The 19244-nt window shown below is 41.7% G+C and overlaps 3 protein-coding genes across 6 annotated transcripts in view; 2 read left to right on the forward strand and 1 right to left on the reverse strand.

Annotated features, from left to right (window-relative positions):
• znf385c (zinc finger protein 385C) overlaps nucleotides 1-3941 on the forward strand; it is a 110201-nt gene extending 106260 nt beyond the window's left edge. For both annotated transcript variants that reach the window (XM_068579326.1, XM_068579327.1), the window contains one exon: nucleotides 518-3941. In XM_068579326.1, the coding sequence (XP_068435427.1) occupies nucleotides 518-748 (231 nt within the window). In that variant the 3' untranslated portion in view covers nucleotides 749-3941. The remainder of the gene's footprint in view (nucleotides 1-517) is intronic.
• A 4648-nt stretch (nucleotides 3942-8589) lies between these two features.
• nkiras2 (NFKB inhibitor interacting Ras-like 2) lies at nucleotides 8590-12237 on the reverse strand. Of its 2 annotated transcripts, none has more exons than XM_068578451.1 (4): nucleotides 12184-12237; nucleotides 11623-11748; nucleotides 10451-10692; nucleotides 8590-10031 (listed from the first exon to the last, which is right to left on the reverse strand). In XM_068578451.1, the coding sequence occupies exons 2-4, from the start codon at nucleotides 11714-11716 to the stop codon at nucleotides 9789-9791; spliced, it is 579 nt and encodes a 192-aa protein (XP_068434552.1). In that variant the 5' UTR covers nucleotides 11717-11748; nucleotides 12184-12237; the 3' UTR covers nucleotides 8590-9788. The 2 variants fall into 2 exon arrangements, with proteins under 2 accessions (XP_068434552.1, XP_068434551.1); XM_068578450.1 differs by having other exon boundaries at nucleotides 12081-12232.
• Nucleotides 12238-12256: 19 nt separating this feature from the next.
• On the forward strand, nucleotides 12257-18997 carry dnajc7 (DnaJ (Hsp40) homolog, subfamily C, member 7). 2 transcript variants are annotated; one of them, XM_068578448.1, is made up of 14 exons: nucleotides 12257-12357; nucleotides 13719-13807; nucleotides 13944-14068; nucleotides 14770-14883; nucleotides 15218-15292; nucleotides 15395-15513; nucleotides 15595-15748; nucleotides 15938-16102; nucleotides 16543-16634; nucleotides 16778-16851; nucleotides 16964-17110; nucleotides 17204-17356; nucleotides 17501-17563; nucleotides 17689-18997. In XM_068578448.1, exons 1-14 carry the CDS (start codon nucleotides 12284-12286, stop codon nucleotides 17724-17726), a joined length of 1482 nt encoding a protein of 493 aa, XP_068434549.1. In that variant the 5' UTR covers nucleotides 12257-12283; the 3' UTR covers nucleotides 17727-18997. The 2 variants fall into 2 exon arrangements, with proteins under 2 accessions (XP_068434549.1, XP_068434548.1); XM_068578447.1 differs by lacking the exon at nucleotides 12257-12357 and having other exon boundaries at nucleotides 13917-14068.
• The last annotated feature ends 247 nt before the right edge of the window (nucleotides 18998-19244 follow it).

The following is a 19244-nucleotide window of genomic DNA, read 5'->3' on the forward strand; positions in this document are numbered from 1 at the left end:
TGGAGGTATTCAGATGAGGATGTTGTATTCTAACCAGCCTGCATGTGACATAAGAAGGGGAGCCATGTTTGACTCGCTGGTTGAATCGCATGTTTTATGATCTAGACAGCCCCCAAAGAACTGAGTCGTTATGATACCTCCCCTTTAAATTATTCCAGAGAATCCCATGTTTTTATGTTATTTCAAATTGAGGGTCGCGTTTAAATAAATATTTGAAATGAGAATACAAAACGGGGAAAAACACGTTGGCACTTTGCAACTATATGGATGGACATGAGCGCAGTCTGTTGATTCTGTTCATTCCTGAAGCTCAAACCTCTTCTCAGGCTCTTTGTGCCATTGCACCTTTTTGATTGTTCCATAATAGCGAGGATGCAACAAGCTAACGTGAGCCCAGGTATGGATGGTATCTAGTGTGGATCAATGTATAAACAGGCATTCCTCTATTATTGGGCCAGTTTGGTGAACATGTTTGTCCTCATTGTGTTGTCCCCGTTCCCCCTCTTGTTCTCTCCAGACCAAACTGGCCTTGCAGAAGCAGCTGACCAAGAGCTTGACAACTGGCTTCCTGCCCGGCCCCCTCACCCAGCCAACTCTGTGCACAATGGCTACTAACCCACTGGCTCTGCGCCACCCAGTGGGCACCACCACCTTCATCCAGAACCCCTTCCTGGGCCCTGCACTGTTTCGGCCTGCCCCGGGGCCGCTGAGGGCCACACACACACCCTACATCTTCTCCCCCTACTAAAGACTAGGCCATCTTCCTGATTGAGCTCCACCCTTTTTCCCTTTACCAAACCCCAGGCCCTCCTTCAGTGTGACCCACATGACAAAGGCCACACGCAAACTATGCAGCCTGCCTGACTTACAATGGAAAGAGTGCACAAGTCCTGATGCTCAGTAGTAGGCCATTAGGCCTGAGAGCTGTTCCTATCATAAAGGCCAAGATCCCCCATCATGCCTTCTTTCTGCTCCTCTTATCATGACCTAAGGAGCAGGACAGGCCTCCAGAAAGTGACTGGTGCACAGAGGTCGCTTTTATAGCCATTTCATGGGTCAACATGGTTTGGATTATTATATTATTGTGTAATTTATTAGAGAAAAAATATAGACATGTCTAGATGTATGTTTAGTGTGGTTGCCACAAAATAAGGTCCCTTTACTTGATGCTCTTTTAAAACGTTTTCTTTTTTTTAACTTATTGGTTTGGGGGTTCCATGAGAGGTGGGAGGGTCAAAGGTCATTAAAGCAGCTGTACCAGAGGCCTCCTCATATGGTTGGACAGACCTCTCATTGATCAGTGTTTTCAATCAACAATCTTAAAGGACCACGTGAGGTCCATTGCTGTCATGTTTCATGTTGGTTATGGCGATTATCAAACAGTCCTGTGAGTGGCATGTCAAACTGCATATGTTAAAACCCTGCTTCATTTCACAACTTTACTTTCTGAGTCACAGCCATCGTCATAACCCTCCAGGTTTTTTTTTCTTTTTTCTCCTTTTCTGTATCCGCAGGATTAAGCACTCATTAGGGTCCAGAAAAGGTCAGCTTGTCAACTTGACTTTATTTCAATTTGCAACTCGTTTTTTTTTACCCATGAATCATCCACGCAGTGCAGCCTGAACATTATGTTCTCGCCAAGCTCGCGTCACAAAATCCTTCTTGCAGCTATGGATGTCGTACATTGCAAAACGCCATTGTTTCAACCCCCTTGTGACTGCTCTTTATCTCTCCCTCCCCTCCTTCACCACGCTGTCGCCTTGCTGTTGCCCTTGATTTTCTGTGGTGTGATCTCAGCATGAGATGATGATGATGATGATGATGATGATGATGATGATGTTGATGATGAGGAGGAGGAGGAGGAGGAGGAACACACAAACACGTACACCAACACGCACAGAATGAAAACACCATGGATAACTTGAAGACTGGATTCCCGAGCTCAGTGAAAAGTTTGGATGGCAGTGATTGACATCCTGTTCCAGCGTCAGCGCACAGCGTGGGAGGGAACAAAGCACAGTGCCATGGCAACCACATTAAAAGCACCTTAAAAACTGATTTTACTTACAAAAGGAATGAAAATTGTGTCGATATTTGCCTTGGTTTTGCCCTCGATGTATGTCTTTACATATCAATTTAATTTGACGGGGGAAAAAAAAGAACAATCAAGTGGGATTTTTACATTATGGTTCATCCATAACTAAGACATTCAAAGCAATACATTCAGTATGTTCATGTTTATGATGTGTTTCCAGTGTGTCGATGGCTTTACTACTCTGTACTGGACACACCTGTAACAATGTACTCCAACACAGCCAAGGGCCAACTCTGAACTGCCGGTCATTTGAAGCGAGGGGTCGTCCTGTTGGTTCCGCCCTCGATGCTCGACGCTCGACGCTCGTGGTCCGTCTCCACATGTCGTGACTCTGGCCTGAGCCGTTCCATTTATAGTCGCTCTTATAAGCCGCTCCAGCGCCATATGACATTGCTGCTTCACTTTCCAGTGGGGAGGGAGAACTTTTGTAGGACTTCCACTGAGCTAAAATGCTTTGGGATAAGTGTCATGAGTGCAACATCAACTGTCATATTGCTGTTCATGCCCGCGTGCTGTCCCTCCCCCCCAAGGCTATGTCTACTGACTTTCAGCCATCTGCCAAATCTGCCAAAAATGAACTGTTGGCAAGGTCTCATGAGGACTGTAAGCATAAACATCATCCTTCTTTCAACACTCAAACCAAATCATGTGTATTCTTACATTACAGTCATGGAGCAAGTCCTATGCATTTATCATTGTGCAATATGTAAAGTTGTCTGTGATGCAGCAGTGCCATCTGTCGTAAAAACCCTGTAATTGCCATCCAGTGCTTGTGCTTCTACGAAACTATTGATCATGTCATACGGTATGTGTATTTCTGTTTAATTTAAGGACCCCCAAGTCTTTCTGGGTAAGCGTGGCCATACTGATGTGATTCTCCCCAGTCGCACTACTCAGTGAACCAGCCAGCCTTTAATATTCACTGTTTGTTTGTTTCTCTCGCTCAGTGGGAACTCTGACCTAAAGAACTGAAACTTTCTTAAAAAAATAATCTAGAGAAGGCAAATTATATGTAGAAATCATAGAGGAACTATAGAGATTTTATCAGAGTTGCTATTGTTATCTGTATCATAATCAACTGCTATCATAGAGGAGAGTAGATTACGTTATCGTAGGCTCTGTACAGCATACAGGGAAAGGAAAAATGCTTCTTTTTGTTCTTTGTTTGTTTATTTACATGGTTTTGCCAATATGTTTTTTTTTTCTTTTTTTAAGTACAACAGAAAATATTTAAAACAAAAGTTTTTGGAGTGATCTTTTTTTTTTCTCCTTGTTGACGGTGACTGAATTAATGATGTAATTCAAGGCCTTTTTAGACAATATCCTAAAGCCACAATAGCCAGGCCTTCTCAGGGGTGACAGGTTGAGCAAAAGCTAACATGACCATCCATTCAGGGTATCCCTCCACAGCTCGAGAGAGCAGGAAACACTGTACGCATGGATGGATTGACAAGAAAAAAAGAAGAAGATATTTACAGTGCTGTACAATAGAGAGGACAAGGGATGGATTTTGGAAAATAAAGCTTTTAGAACTTGTAAAAAAAAAACGTTTTAATGACGTGTGTGTGTGTGTGTGTCTGTGTGTGTGTGTGTGTGTGTGTCTGTGTGTGTGTGTGTGTGTGTGTGTGTGTGTGTTCCTGCATCAAGGGTGAAAAATGAAAACCGTCCCAGATTGCTACTTGAGCAGTGACAATCTGAGTGTGGGTGTAGCGAGAGATAACAGCCAGATGATTGCTAATGAATAAACAGTGACAACATGAATGCTCAGATTTGCGGAGATGCTCAAAATGGCACTTTCTTTGTTTGAACTATGTTTGCTTCAGTTCAGTCACGCACGCAGGGAGAAGAGAAAAGGCCTCACTGCTTCACCACACTGATTAATTATACCTGAGCATGTCCAGCTATGAGAGACAGGAAATGAAACAACTGATCGTCTGTGTGTTCCTGAGTTTGCAGGTGCAGGAGGTGCTGGCTCCTCTGAAAGTATGCAACACCCTCACAGCATCTGCTTATGTGGCAACCCACAGCTACTCATTTTCCAGCCATTTCCAGGAGCCTTGTGACAGCGGGGCTGGTGTTTAGCCAAGATGTAACGGTGAGAGCAAATGGAGGCGAGCGCCTGAGCTCTGCTGCATCTGTGGCACACAGAGGAGCGATAGAATAATAATACACCTGAGAGGCTGATGTGGTATCAGGACGATGCTAATCTCCCTTGATCTGCAGATGATTCTCCACAGATGGCCATCCCAGAGTGCGTTGTTCTCTGAAATGGCTTTAGCGGCTGCAGAAAGATTTGGTTTACGAGACAAGGAATCCATTTGGAACGTTGAGCAGCTGTGTGTGTGTGTGTGTGTGTGTGTGTGTGTGTGTGTGTGTGTGTGTGTGTGTGTGTGTGTGTGTGTGTGTGTGTGTGTGTGTGTGTGCGTGCGTGTGTGTGTCGCCCGTCGCTGCTCGTCCCCAAAGGCAGCTTCAACACGGTGGAACCGAGCAGAAGAGCGTCTTCATAGTGATTAACCGTGGCTCTTATCTCTCTCACTGGATAATCGTGTATTTTTCTCAGTTAGCGCTCTAATAATTATCCAGCGTTGTTGTTCATTTGAAGGGGAGCCCTTGGATTATTTATTGATGTTGTCCTCCAGGTCTCTGGCCCCCAGCCAGCCCCGTCCTTTGTGGAAACAGTAGATAAGCACAACATCCAAGTCCAGCCCCTCTCGTGGTGTCAATCAAGGGGGAGACATTGGATCCCCAGCACATAAAGCCAGCGATATGGCAGAAGGACACGGTGACCTTGCTCAGCAGGAACACCGGTGTGTGTCCGCTGTATCGATCAATCACCTTATCTGACTCCTCTCCGTGAGGGAGTGACACCATTATCTCCTGTTGTGAGGGTCAGTCCCCGCTCCTCCACTCGAAGGGTCACGACTTACAAACAAAGCTTCTCTGTGTGTGTGTGTGTGTGTGTGTGTGTGTGTGTGTGTGTGTGTGTGTGTGTGTGTGTGTGTTTAATTGAAAGAATATGGATGATTATAAAAGGAGAAAATACACCGCAGGCGTTTGGGCGTTTTTTTTTGGAGCCACTTTTAGCTTAATTGTCATTGTAAGTCAATTATTATGACTCGTAATGTAACATAATGTCGAGTGAAAATGGTGTGTTTGATCAAATCTAGCAGTCGCACTTTATATGCCATCACAGTCGAGTCGGAGTACTCGGCAGTAACGTAATCATTAACCTATGAAAGTAATTGTGTTTTGTACCACGAGCGTGTGTCCTGACTTTAATAACATTTATTTAGCATTGGAACAAAATGCTTCGTAACAATTAAATACAGTAATTGTCAGGTAAGTTTACCTTCTGTCGTTATTGTTTTGTACATGAACGTAATCAACTTACAAAAATAGCCAATCAACTATTAATATAAAGGAATTACACATTAGAGACAGTAATTGTGAATATGAACATATAATTACTATAACTAATGAGTAACATGGCATTACTTATTATTCTAGAAAATTAATGTTGGTTTCCAGTCGTAGAGAGTTGATTATAAAGTTATAGACTTTTTAGTGTTACCGTATTCTGATGCTGATTTCAGTTTCTGCTTTGCTTTCATTTTAGATAAATGGTAATGTTTTAATTAGTTTGTTGAAACATATAGTATTATTATTAGTATTACATATAGTCATCACACATTGTGCCTATTATGTCTAGTTATTTTATTTTGGTAATCCACATGCACCCAGAGTACAATTATGTGTTGAATACAATAATCAAATAGGTAGTATTCCATAGTCTCAACAAGATATTCCCTTTTTTGTTTTTTTGCATGAATATATTCTTACTGCATGTGAAGCAAAGATATTTACAACAACACAGTAGTGATTACTCTGGAAAACATCAGTCTGTTACTGCACTATAAAATACTGAGCCATCAATTATGTAAAATCTGTACTTCAGGGTAAAATAAAAGAGCCATAAAAAGATGAGAGAAGGAGGCAGACTGTCGGAATAAATCAATGTGTTTTCCGGCTTCCACAGTCACTTTAGTCTCTATAGATCTTACATTGTTTAGTGGGAGACAACCTGTCCACTTGTACTCTTTCAACATCACTGAACACACAAACTATAAGCAAGAGCCACAATTTGTTTGATTCATAAGCCTCATGCTGATGCAAGATGAAATCACCCGGCGCTTTCAGGATAAATGATCCAAGAGGTTTGTGGGCAGCCAGCATGACGACTAACGTTTGACAGACCCGACGGCTTGCGGGCCGTTGGTCCTTCCAGCCCACACCGATAGCACAGAGCACAGTTTAGGACGGACGTGTTCACTCCCGTGTGGAATCGTTTCTGTTAATCTGACGCCGCATGATGGCGACCGTGAAAAGAGGGTCAATGAAGCAGCTTCCAGGCAAATAAAAGATAAAGTCTATTATCTCTTCCCAAAAAAAAATCAAAACTAGGGGGTGGGGGACCAAATGTTATCTCTTTCATGCGTCCCCTGGGAGAGCTGGATGCTCGGCTGCTGTCATGAAAGACAATGTCATGCGACAGTAAAAGGGTATTACTGGTAGCAACACAAGGGCGTCGCTTTGTTGCCCTGTGACTGTGACAAGCAAGTGTGAATTTCTCTTTTGTGGTCAGTGTAGTCTGAAGGAAGGAGAAGGTTCATAAATCACACGGGCCAGTGACGAATCGATCACTCGCTCTGGCACGCTCACAGTGTGTATCCCACATTTGGTGTTGTGAATCTTCTGGGGTTTTTTATGTGGGTCAATACAAACGTGGAGACATTACACAGACAGACAGGAGCTGGTATTGACAACTTGCAGGAGTCTCTTCCTCGCTGTTAGAACTCAGGGACATAAAACAACACCCCTGTGTGCTGTCAATGTGTGACGCAACAACTGAACCAATTTCTGAGTGAAATAACATCAGCGCACCGGCTCTATTCTAGTCATTAAAAAGAACATGATTGAAAGGAGATGGTACATGATAGCACCCTCTGGGGAAACTAAGGTGAGTGTAATATCATTTCATAAATGTTCCACTTGAGGTTTTCTCATTATCTTGCATTAACCTCTCCAGTCAATGTGGCCATGTGAGACTAGCGGATCATTTTGCTCTGTCTAAACATCTCTGACCTTGTCTGACCCACATTGTTTTCTCTGCCAGGAAAGCCAATGCGATTTGTTTTTTATCGATGGATATAGAATGCCAAATTCATTAATGATCCAGCAACAACCTTTTTCAGCCTTGAGATTATGCATTGTGCAAAATGTGAAGAATTGGGGTGCAGATCACGACGTTAGATGAACACATAACTGGTTCAGTTTAATACGACTGCATTGATGAGGTATGTGTCTGTTTAGGGGTATGAAAATGATCAAGGATCAATCGACAGCACAGATTGCACGTTGGCATTTCCATCAGTGAATCGTTGGCATGAAAGGGATCTTTTCTCCTGGATAATGTGTGTCAGAAATATTTCACTTTTGTACACTCCATTTTTTGTTGCCATCACATACGCTGCTGGATATCGCCTGCTCCTGTTTGAGTTTTAATAAATGAATGATTGTGTTTCTCTTTCAAGGAAGACAAAAGACCATGTTTGAAATGCAATGCTAACACCTGCTTTTCCTTGGAAACGGTCCTTAAATCCTCCCACAGGACACAAAGTATTAATAATATGTTGAACACCATGGTGAACCCAGAAGAACTAAATGAAAATATGACATGTAACACTTGTAACACTTCATTAATTTGGCAGAATGATTTAGTTATCACATAGATAGTGATTATTATTGTTCTTTAGAGGAATTAAAATTACAGGCATGTTATTGATAATATTGACTTCATTATCAAATACCCATTGCGAAATGCATTTCAATACAACGTTATGTGAATGTGAATGTTTTGTCCATCTTTATTTACGTACTTTCTACTTGGTGCTGGTTTGTAATGCTGCAGTTCCTCGATTTGACCACCGGAGGGCAGTTGTGATTCTTAATACACTCAAGCCAACGACAGTATATCACTGTACTAATATCAATGAATTGTTATTAATGTGAGTAGTGCAGTTAATTATTAGTGATTGTTACAACAAGCAACTGGGACATTAGTATGTGTTATACTTGCTTTTTTTTCCATTAAATGTATTTGTTTTTATTTACCATGTCTGTTATGGGCCCTTCTACTGTACATCTCACAGCTGTACGAACAATTTTGTGAAAATGGTGTGAAGCCAAACAGATTTGAAATTTGATGCAACTTATTAGTCAAATCAGAGCAATTCTTAAAAGATTGTTGTAAATACAGATTAGTTACAGCTAGTGCAGACATCCCACGTTACTCAGTTAAATACAGGTGGATATTTCCCTTCAAGCAAGACCAAGGGACACCATACTCTTTAAACCAGCGAATACGGTCGTATTCATAGCCAGCAGATGCGAGGTTAGGTACATTTTTACTTCATTAATTCAAGCACCGCCACAAATGCTGGTTAGGCACAGCAAACATCTTTATTTTGTTTACAAAACATGCAAACAAATATCAAGTGAACACATGTTATAGATATTAATACATAAAAAGTGGCCTCTATGTTATACAGTGTTGAAAGCCTGAGGCACAAACACATGAATAAAGACTATATCGAGGAATTTCTCCTTTTTTTATTCAAACAAGCATTGATTGGTCATATTTTCACTCGAAGAAACAGTTCAATGTTCAACTAATGAACACTTACAAGTTTTTTCAGCTTGGTAAAAATCATACCAGCTTCAACTTCAGCAGTGACTGTAACTGATTACATGATGAGTCATAGTGACAATGCCACAACTGTTCATGTGTCACAACCAGAAGAAATATAGCACCTAAGCCTGCAGAAATCTCTCATCTGAACATTTTGATCTTATTTGATTTCTAAAGCCTGTACAGAAGGCAATATGTGGTAAGGAATGTCAATTATTCACTGTACGGCACCCGACAGTGATTCTCAGCAAAGAACAAATATGTGTAACACATCTCCAGATCAACAAACTGCACAGTTACTGTACATCATCATAATGTATCAATAAAATATCAAATCTTTTACAACGTGTTCAGCATTTGTGTAATGCAATAATAACGTAACATGAGTAACTGCTGCCATTTATGATTTAATCTGTTGCGTACTTGTAAATAAAACAGTAGCCGTGTATATGTGTGCTCGGTCCTAACGTGTCCATACAGTGAGCACCATGAGTCTCAAAGATAAAAACACTGGAATATTTAGGGATTAATTGAGAGCAAAATGTGTGTCAGTAGTTTGAGAACTACATTGTGTCGGTTAAAAGAATAATAATAAAAGCTGTACTTTTAAAGAATGTGGATGGATAGTTTGACCATAATCCAAACTAATACAATGGGAATGGCAAACAAAATCACTTTGCATTTTTCAATTTCTTAACTGATAAAATATCTTAATGTTTACTCATTTAGAATTAAAGTAATATGTATTTTACCAAAACATCAAATATGAATTCTATACCAATACTAGCAGTACTCAATGTATATAAATACCCATACAATCATCCTGCCTTCCATGACCTCAATCCTTCATAATATCAAAATAGTTTTTAGTGAAACTAAGTTCCCTTTAATACGCCTCTTCTCCCTTGTTCCTCCCTCTTGAACACGACAACAGTGTTTGGTCATTTAGCTGTCTGTAGACCCGCTGCCCTTATTCTTATTGCGACTGAGAGGGAAAGTGGACTTGCTCTGTGGCTGGGTCATTTTGCTGGCCAGATAGACAAAGGGTTCGATCAGCGAGCGCCGCTCTACCACCGACACCTCCCACAGACGCACCTTCTCATTCTTGGCCCAGTTCTGTGCCATATTAGAGTCAACTCTCCTCTCATCCTGCTTGTCCAGCTTGTTACCCAGCACAACAATGGTCACCTGTGGATCAGGGTCATCAGGTTAGCTTCACGGCAGCGTAATCTCTCGCGTCACATCAGCTGCAATATTAAAAATGGCAAAAAATATGGCAGGTTGTCTGTTGGGACTAAAAGAACCTTGAAGAAATAACATTCAAATTAATCATTTATGGATCTCATTCCAATAATTTGAATTCAAATTGGAGAAATCTATTCATTGCCATTCTGCTTCTCGCGAAGCGGATTCAGTCCAGTTTTACTTCCTGTCAGCTAGTGCATTAACCAACATTGCGACAGGAAATATAAAGTGGCCCATTTAGAATGTTTAAGTAGTTAACTTGTATGTTGTGAGTTCTTCAAATTGGTGTCCTCTGAATTAACTCTCTATGGAAGTAGCATCAAATTAACCTGCCTAAGCATATACATGGGTTCGGTTCTCACCTCTTTCTTGTCTCTGTGGCGGTCGATGTCCTTCTTAAGGGCCTCCATCCGCTTAAAGGACTCTTTACTGTCAACGCTGTAGACGAGAACAAAGCCATCTGCAAAAGTGTAGTAATGTCGAGGAAACTCCATCCCATCCCGGAGTCCGCGGGTGTCATAGAAGCGAACCTGCTCTCGTGTGCCACGATCAGTTTCTATGGAGCCGATGTAGATATCCTCCAGGGTCTCCATGGGCTCTGAACCTAACCGCAGACAAAACATGACAAGCACATATGGTGTGATACATTGCAAAAGGATTAATCAAATAGCTTGTGATCACCACATTGTGAGTGTGCACTTTAACATTTTGTAACGTGAAACATATCACAATATACTTTGGAGGCAGGAAATCTGTTCAACATTACACAAAAGAGTCTTCACGTGGGGTTACAAACTGGGTTTTCTTTAGGGAACAGAAACCTAATTAGGCTGCTAGAATGTTAGTAAAAGTTGATGCCAATTAACTGTCCTTCCACAAAAGCTTTAGGAACTGTTTTAAAGTATGATGTATAATGCTGATCGACAAAACTTAAAAATACCCGGTCATGATACTTTATTCTTCTTAGGTTTTATCACAAGCTCAATGTTATACATTGAGTTATTATGCAATCAGCTCTCTTCATAGTAAGTTCTCCTACAAATGCCTCTCTGTTTTTTTCTTTATGAGCATGTTAACTATGTTTTATAATTTGCATGTGCTGCAATTCAAATAATATAATACAATAAATTGCTATTTCCAAAGAATTCAGGGTCCATGTGATATTAAATACCCTTAAATGCACTAGTATATAAGCAATAATCAATGTAAGTTAAACTTAACAGTCCAATCTGAATCAGAAGTGTATTGCCAAGCATGTTATTTAAATTGCAATGTGTCTGGTGTATGCAGTAAACATGGCAAGAAGATATACAAGTACAAGCTAAGTGTTAATGTGGTCAAGAACAGAAAAAAAAATAAAGAACAGAAAAGTACGATACAAATATGAAAGAGATTCATAAAGAACATACTGAATATGATATGAATGGGTAATAGTGCTAACACATAATGTAGAGTGCATCAAAGACAGGTCAATTGTCTCATTTGAAATAATAAATGTAAAATCGTATTTCTGAAAAACAAAAGGTATTTATACCTGCAACATGATTAGCATACAGTAGTTGTTCCAATACTGCCGTTTTGCCGACTGCACCCTGGCCACACACAACCACCTTACAGCTTTTGCCCATAGCTCTCGGATCAGTTCACGTGAATCTGTTTTCTGGAAATGATACACAGATGGGAAAATGTCACATGTCCTGTATTACACGTTACGTTACAATGTCATTCCATAGCATTCGCATAGCATCGTACTATACTCGTTTGGGGTAACAGCATTGCAATGTATTATGTTATAAAAAATGAATAACCTAGAGCGAATAAAGCTAGCAAACATATGAAAAAATATTACGTTACGTTAGTCATCATGATATAAAACTAGAACTAAGCTAGATAGCGTTAGCAATTCAGAAATAGCTTAGCATTAGCTTTCCGTGGAAGACAGAGCCACGACAACACATACCAAGTACCTAATGGGATCTGAAATGGACTAACCCGAATATAAGTTGTGTCCTCAAAATGTATACGTTGACATTAGCTGCCAGCAGCTAAGTTAGACATGTAACTGCCAATAGTCACGAGAATTAAGTCTTATTACTTGCAAGTAAACTGCTCTTTCCTCCGAGCTGTCTACTTCCTGTTTACAATGTACGTCACGACTGCAGTGAGAGGTCCCGCCCCTCCGCATTCACGGCAAAATGGCGTCGGAGAGCTGTGATTCTGTGAACATGGACCCTGACATAGAACTGCTCAGTGACGAAGAATTAGAAAGGTAAAACAAATTAAGTTCTGTGTTGTCATCGGCAGAAATACAACAGTAGCGACCCGTCTTCCTTAAACGAGTAATCTGACGTCGTTCATGTGTTTCATTTCTTCACACTTCGCACTGTGAACGCTAACGCGCGCGCCGCCGTGGAGCCACAACCAGCCCAGGCTAGCTTGGTTCTCCCTTAGCTAGCTCCTGCGATGGGTCTCTGGGTCAAAGACAGGAGCTGTAATGTCTACGAATCTGCCGTTACCTGCCAAGAACTCAGCTTTCAATTTATTACGATGTTCCCAGTGACATACGATCTGGGTAACTCGTTGACATCATTCACTGAATGTGGGGTCGTGGTGTTAAACATGACAGACTTCCCAAAAAAGTAACGGCAGTGGCCCACGGCATGGTGTCATATATTCTTGGCTCAGTTTCACTAAATAGCTGCGTGTTACATTGTCGTAGGCACTTCTGCCTTGCTGGTTTGGCTCTTTCTATGTTTAGCGATGCAAGCTCCCTGATGCACTCTGTCACATTCCTGGACATGCTCCCTGTGCACATGATGATGAATGCATGCTTACACTTAACTGCCTTACTGTTTAAAGGGGCAGTATGCAAGACCTGGCCTCGTGCTCCGAACCAATAGGGGGCATCATTTCACCTCTACGACTAGGGCCCTTTACAGAGAGCAAGTCGAACAAACGCTGTGACTCTGACCCAATGCCCCCCCCCCCCCACCACCACCACCACCACCAGAACTCAAACCAGAACCCTCAGGGACTTACAGACGTCATCTGTTAAGTGGTTGAGTGTGAGAGGCTGTGAGGGCTTGGCATGGGACAGGCCTTTGCTGCATGACAAAACAAAATGCCCTCAATCATTGACGATTTGACAGTGGTACAGAACTAAAACCTCACAGACTTTGTGGGAGCGCGCCTCAAAGTCTGAGTGTGGAGATTGGGTTTGGCTCAGACCAGATGATCATAGTTAGATTAATTAACTCGGGCGGAGCCCCCATATAAATTCAGTGATCATAGAGATATTAATAAATGTATATAGATAATACAGAATTAGAGATATTAATACATGTACATAGACAAATATATTCAGGGATGTCCTTTAATTCATTGTTTTCCAGACTTACGTTTCCCTGATGGATGATAAAGTCGTGAAATGCTAACCGTTTGTTTGGAGCTCGCGGTCCGATCTTTCACATTGCATCTTTTTTTGAAGACTTTTGGCAATTCAGTAATCTGAAACACACCCAGCCAGCTGACCACCACATACCTGTATCATCATGCTCGGGTCATACTACACTCCTGAGTCTTTTCTGATATTTGCCTTGTTTTTCTGTCTTTCTGCTTACTTGTACACAGGGAAGCGGAGGGCTTCAAAGAGCAAGGCAATGCCTTTTATATCAAGAAGGATTATGCAGAAGCATTCACTTATTACACCAAGGCCATCGGTAATTATCCCAAAATAATTTGAGTTGGTCCTCTTGTTAGTCGATAGGATTTTGTTTATTTCCTGTTTGGACAAGAAATAAAAGTTTGAATTGTGTCTGTCCTTGATAGGATGTCAATAACTTGTTTGTTATACAGACATGTGTCCGAAGAATGCAAGTTACTATGGAAACCGGGCAGCCACGCTAATGATGTTGTATCGATACAGAGAGGCTTTAGAGGATTCCCAGCAAGCAGTACGACTAGATAACGACTTCATGAAGGTAGATTGTGGGAAACAAACCATTTATAGATTTCATTATGAGAATGCATCAAAGGGGAAATCTACTCTCATAATGTCTGACATTGTTGAGCATTCTGTAGTCCGCAATATGCAATTTGTTGTTCTTTTTGTTTTGCTGGACACTTTCCCTCAGCCTACTGGTGTTAATGCTTTGCTAAATTAATTATAATATTTTCCAGAACGCTGTGGACAATGCCTAGAGAAGGCGGCATGCTGTGTGTGTTTGTGTCTGTGTTTTTGATTTACCAGTAATATGTGGAAAAAAAGGAGCTTTTTCTTTCTTCATAATCGAGAAAAATATACTTGGCAGGTTGTTTTGGAAATGCCACAGAAACGTTTGCCCTTTTTATCATGGAGTGTCGCTGTTTACTACATCGCAGAGCCATGTGCCTGTTCAAATGGAGGAATGACCAGCTTTCTGCATGTATTCATTTGTTTGTAGCGCAGTGTGGCTCCTCACTACATACGCTACAGCCCTATAGCTACAGCACATCCCTACAGTAGTTCACTGAGTAACTAGCATGATGTAGCCGGAGGGATAAAAGGTGTGTCGCATAACAAATGTGTAAGTTTGTGCTATTTGTGGTTTAGTTTTTGGTGCACAGTGCCCAGCTGCATTCAACCAGGGAATTACAGGACGCTTTCACGTCAGTAAGTGAACTGTAAGCCTTTCACCCACAGGGCCATCTGCGAGAGGGCAAATGCCACCTGTCTCTTGGCAACGCCATGGCAGCAAGCCGCTGTTTCCAGAGGGTTCTGGAGCTGGAACCTGACAACAGCCCGGCCCAGCAGGAGGTGAGTTGGCCTCAGTTTGACCGAGCATGATGGGACAACTTGGACATGATTATCCACTTCATCAGATGAGCTTTAGCTATGCCTGTGCAAATAAAGTGGGGAAAAGATTAATATGTTAGCGATTTTAAGAGGACATCAACTCGACTTACTGTTAATTCTCGATGACAAAGCCAGGAGGCAAGTTTTAGGTTGTTTACAGAAGTGCTGCGGCGTCCCTTGACCTAGTTTTACAAGCGCTAAGCAAAGCATAAAAAAGAGGCTGCTGGTAGTTGTGAAGCTACTCCTCTACTGCAAGTCTTTGAAATTGTCCCTGAACAGCACACATTCCTTTCAGCTGAAGAATGCAGAATCAATCTTGGAATATGAGCGAATGGCAGAGATTGGATTTGAGAAGAGAGACTTCAGGATGGTAAGCTGCACAGTGGTTGCAATTTTATTAGATGTTTTGTCAGTCCCCAGAAACAGATGTGTCAAGCAACACAGACTTCAGGTGTGCTTTGGTTGTCTCCAGGTGGTTTTTTGCATGGACCGTGCCTTGGAGACTGCCGCAGCCTGTCACAGGTTCAAGATACTGAAAGCCGAGTGCTTGGCCATGCTGGGGCGCTACCCTGAGGCTCAATCTGTAGCCAGGTAAGACACCATATTTAAAAAATAAATAAAAAATGTAATATGAATACTTTTATTTGATCTTCGATATTTGTTCCTGTTTAGTGATATTCTGCGGATGGATTCTACTAATGCAGATGCGCTGTACGTGCGTGGTCTTTGTCTGTATTATGAGGACTGCATCGACAAGGCGGTCCAGTTCTTTGTCCAGGCCCTGCGCATGGCTCCTGACCACGACAAGGCCCGGCTCGCATGTAGAGTGAGTAATTCAGGAGAAAAGATGGTGATACATTTAATAAACTTGTTTGTGAATTCCTTTAAATACAATCATTACATTACCATCATTCTTATTGGAGCCTTTCTCCATTGTAGGTCTGATTGACAATGCTACTGTGCTAGCTCAGAGTAACTTTTTAAGATTGTCACATATATAAATTTGTCTTTCCAGAATGCCAAAGCACTAAAAGCCAAGAAGGATGAAGGAAACAAGTCGTTCAAGGAGGGAAACTTTGAGGCAGCCCATGAGCTGTACTCTGAAGCACTCACAATAGACCCCAACAACATCAAGACGAACGCCAAGCTGTACTGTAATAGGGCCACTGTGGGATCTAAGGTGAGGAGCATGCACAGGAGAGACGCCGCTGGTGCATCAACACCTGACAAGTTGTTTTGGCTACTCAACTGTCAAATGAATCTTAGCTTCCTTGTGTGTTGATCAGAGTTCAAGAAGCAAAGACACTTGTATTCATTACATGAGTAAGTTAGATTAGTAAATATTGCAAAGGAGAGTAAAAAGGTGACTCAAAAGGAACACAAACAAACATGAGTATATGAATATGAATTCATCTTGATAGTGGTGGATGAATCAGGCATTATTCAATATTCACATACACGTCATACGCCACTCATTCAGTTATTCATAGGTAAAGTTCTCATTCTGTCCCTCTGACAGTATGTGTGTTTGTTTGTTTTTGCCATAATGAGAACTAGGCCACTACTTTTTTCTCTGTCATCCGCGTCACATGATTACAGTTTTATATTTTTCTCTAAAAGCTGAAGAAACTAGAGCAGGCCGTTGAAGACTGCACGAGGGCCATTAAACTGGATGAGACCTACATCAAGGCTTACTTACGGAGAGCACAGTGGTATGTCCCAGCATTTCTAACTTGGTTGTTAATGGAGTCTGTATGTTCGGTTCGGTTCTTCAGAGCTGAACAAAATGTAGAACACATCTTGTATGTGTATTGTTCAAACTGTTCAGCCCAAATCTGAATATTTCATACTGTAGTTACATGGACATGGAGCAGTACGAGGAGGCCGTGCGGGATTATGAGAAGGTTTATCAGACGGAGAAGACAAAAGGTGAGAATCGACTTCTCTATTGTGGCTGAGCTGATGCAGCTTTCAGCACCGATTCATCCTCCTCATTATGTTTCGTAGTGTGTTCACCTGTCCTGTCTGTTTCTTCCTCCAGAGCACAAGCACCTTCTGAAACATGCCCAGCTGGAGTTGAAGAAAAGCAAGCGGAAAGATTACTACAAAGTGCTTGGGGTGAATAAGAACGCCACAGAAGATGAAATCAAGAAAGCTTACCGCAAACGTGCGCTTCTACACCACCCAGGTGCTTAATTGAACAGAAACATTCCATTTGAATTACTTTTTTATTGGTATACTACAGACAGTTATCTCAGGTAACATTTGTACCTCCCGTCAGATCGTCACAGCGGAGCTACTCCTGAGCTGCAGAAGGAAGAGGAGAAGAAGTTTAAGGAGGTGGGCGAGGCTTTCAGCGTGCTTTCGGACCCAAAGAAGAAGTCTCGCTATGACAGCGGTCAGGATCTGGAGGATGACGGCATGAACATGGGAGGTCAGCACCTGGGCAAAGCTTGGAGTTGGGGGTGGAGGGTCACATCTGAGTTAATTAACCACCCTTTTATCATAAAACAGCAGAATCTGGCTGGAATGTGCTCTGTGTTGATGTTGAGTCTGTCTTATGTTTTGTCTCCACCAGATTTCGATGCCAACAACATTTTTAAGGCATTCTTCGGTGGCCCAGGAGGTTTTAGTTTTGAAGGTAATTTCTATATTCTATGTATGTAGACAGAAAGCTTTTGAGATGTTTTTCAACTGTACAACATTTGGTATGACGTTCCCATTTTTAAATACACCAGTTATTGACTTGTTTGTTGTGTGTTTCAGCATCCGGACCGGGGAATTTCTTCTTCCAGTTTGGTTAATCGGAGGATTTGTCTTCCTAAACTGTTACAACATCAGGACTTTTCAACAATGTCAACCCCAGACCCACCATCCGTATTTAATAACTGATTGCAAGTCAGATTCCCGTCTATGCCATTGACTGTATGAACCCAATGACCACATGCAACTAATGTTTTAACGCCCGTATAGCAAGGACTCCAAGACGGCACAGAGTTGACATAGTGTTACTGGTTTTAGATTTGGTTTTCTTCCTTTCAGAATGAAACCAACTTCAAAGTCAGTAATGGCTACCAACGGTGGTCCAATTATATTATCTGCATTTTTGAGACGGCAGAGACTGCGCAGCTATTGTGTCAGAGCTTTTAGGGATCCATGCAGGAAGAGACGTCCTGGGGAAACTCTTGGGCTCTAGCTGAGCATTGAGCAAGCTATTATCCGCCGCGTCTTCACTTGCTGCTGAGGGCGTGATCTCTGCATGAAACTTAATAACTTGCTTAATGATTTCTGAAGAAAATCCCTTACCAAGTGGCACATTCCCCTTTTTGAAGAATATGTCCGACAGACAGTTGGCTGCTATGAATTCACACTGAAAACGGCCTCCTTGTCATCAGCCAAAAGGAGCACTTAAGCATTTTTTTTATTTTAGTTCACAGCTGGAGGCTGAAGCACATTAGAAAGATGGCAGCGTGCTGGCTTCGTCGCCGGCAAAGTGCGCCTCCCTCTCTGTCACAAGTTTTATGTTTGATGTTGCCATTCACCGATTGCTTCATTGTACATTTACCTGGAGTGTAAAATGTTGACTTGTTGCAGGGTTTTTTTTCATTCTTTTTTTTAATTTTGATATGTATATTTATTGGAAATTTGCCGTCCGATAAAGAACCGTGTAAGATGAGGACGCCTTTCTGTTATTTAGAAGTTTGAGAGAGACATTGATTTTGAGCATCTTTGGGCACAAAATTTAGGAAGATCATTGTCTTTGCTTGGTCTGCATGAAAAATAGATTTTGCTTTGTGTGTGTGTTCTTTGACTGTGATGCAAGCTGTCTCATGTAACTCAATGCAAAAGAACTGAACAAAGTAGATGCTTTCGCTATTGTCCAAGTCTTTGGGTGAGGGCTACGTGGTTATGCTCGGTTTACTTCCACACGAGTGTGGCGTTCTCTTGATGGACTTCACAAAGAAAAGAAAAGCGTCTTCATCTTTGCTCTCATTGTTTTTGCCCCGATGGTGAAACACCCTCTCTTTATCCTCAAAAAGTACCAGCCATGTCAATAAAATTGGCCTCCTCTGGGTTCCCCTAAATTGTGTTTTCTTTTTGTTGTGGTGGCAAAGGATTCAATTAAAACCATCTTGTAATGGATTCATTCCACTGTGGATTACTCGCCACAGACACACAAAAAACTCTAATGTAAGTTTAATGTGGACTTTAATGTTTCTGTAAATATAAATATTCGATCACATTAAAAACAAATGCAGGTTGAAATCGTGCCGCTTTAAACAACAAACGTGGAGGTGCGTTCTGCGGGTCGAGCACGAGAG

The sequence above is a fragment of the Clinocottus analis genome, unplaced genomic scaffold, assembly GCF_023055335.1.
Source record: "Clinocottus analis isolate CAN_PGR_092001 unplaced genomic scaffold, fCliAna1.0.p SCAF_16, whole genome shotgun sequence".
Taxonomy (NCBI): Eukaryota; Metazoa; Chordata; class Actinopteri; order Perciformes; family Cottidae; genus Clinocottus; species Clinocottus analis.

Coding starts and splice junctions, on each gene's coding strand:
- nkiras2 (XM_068578451.1), bottom strand. CDS start 11,716: ATGGGCAAAAGCTGTAAGGTGGTTGTGTGTGGCCAGGGTGCAGTCGGC. Junction 10,693..11,622: donor GTATGCTAATCATGTTGCAG/GTATAAATACCT, acceptor GTCTGCGGTTAG/GTTCAGAGCCCATGGAGACC. Junction 10,032..10,450: donor GCCACAGAGACAAGAAAGAG/GTGAGAACCGAA, acceptor CCTGATCCACAG/GTGACCATTGTTGTGCTGGG.
- dnajc7 (XM_068578448.1), top strand. CDS start 12,284: ATGGCGTCGGAGAGCTGTGATTCTGTGAACATGGACCCTGACATAGAA. Junction 15,749..15,937: donor AGGCCCGGCTCGCATGTAGA/GTGAGTAATTCA, acceptor TTGTCTTTCCAG/AATGCCAAAGCACTAAAAGC. Junction 16,852..16,963: donor TCAGACGGAGAAGACAAAAG/GTGAGAATCGAC, acceptor TTCTTCCTCCAG/AGCACAAGCACCTTCTGAAA.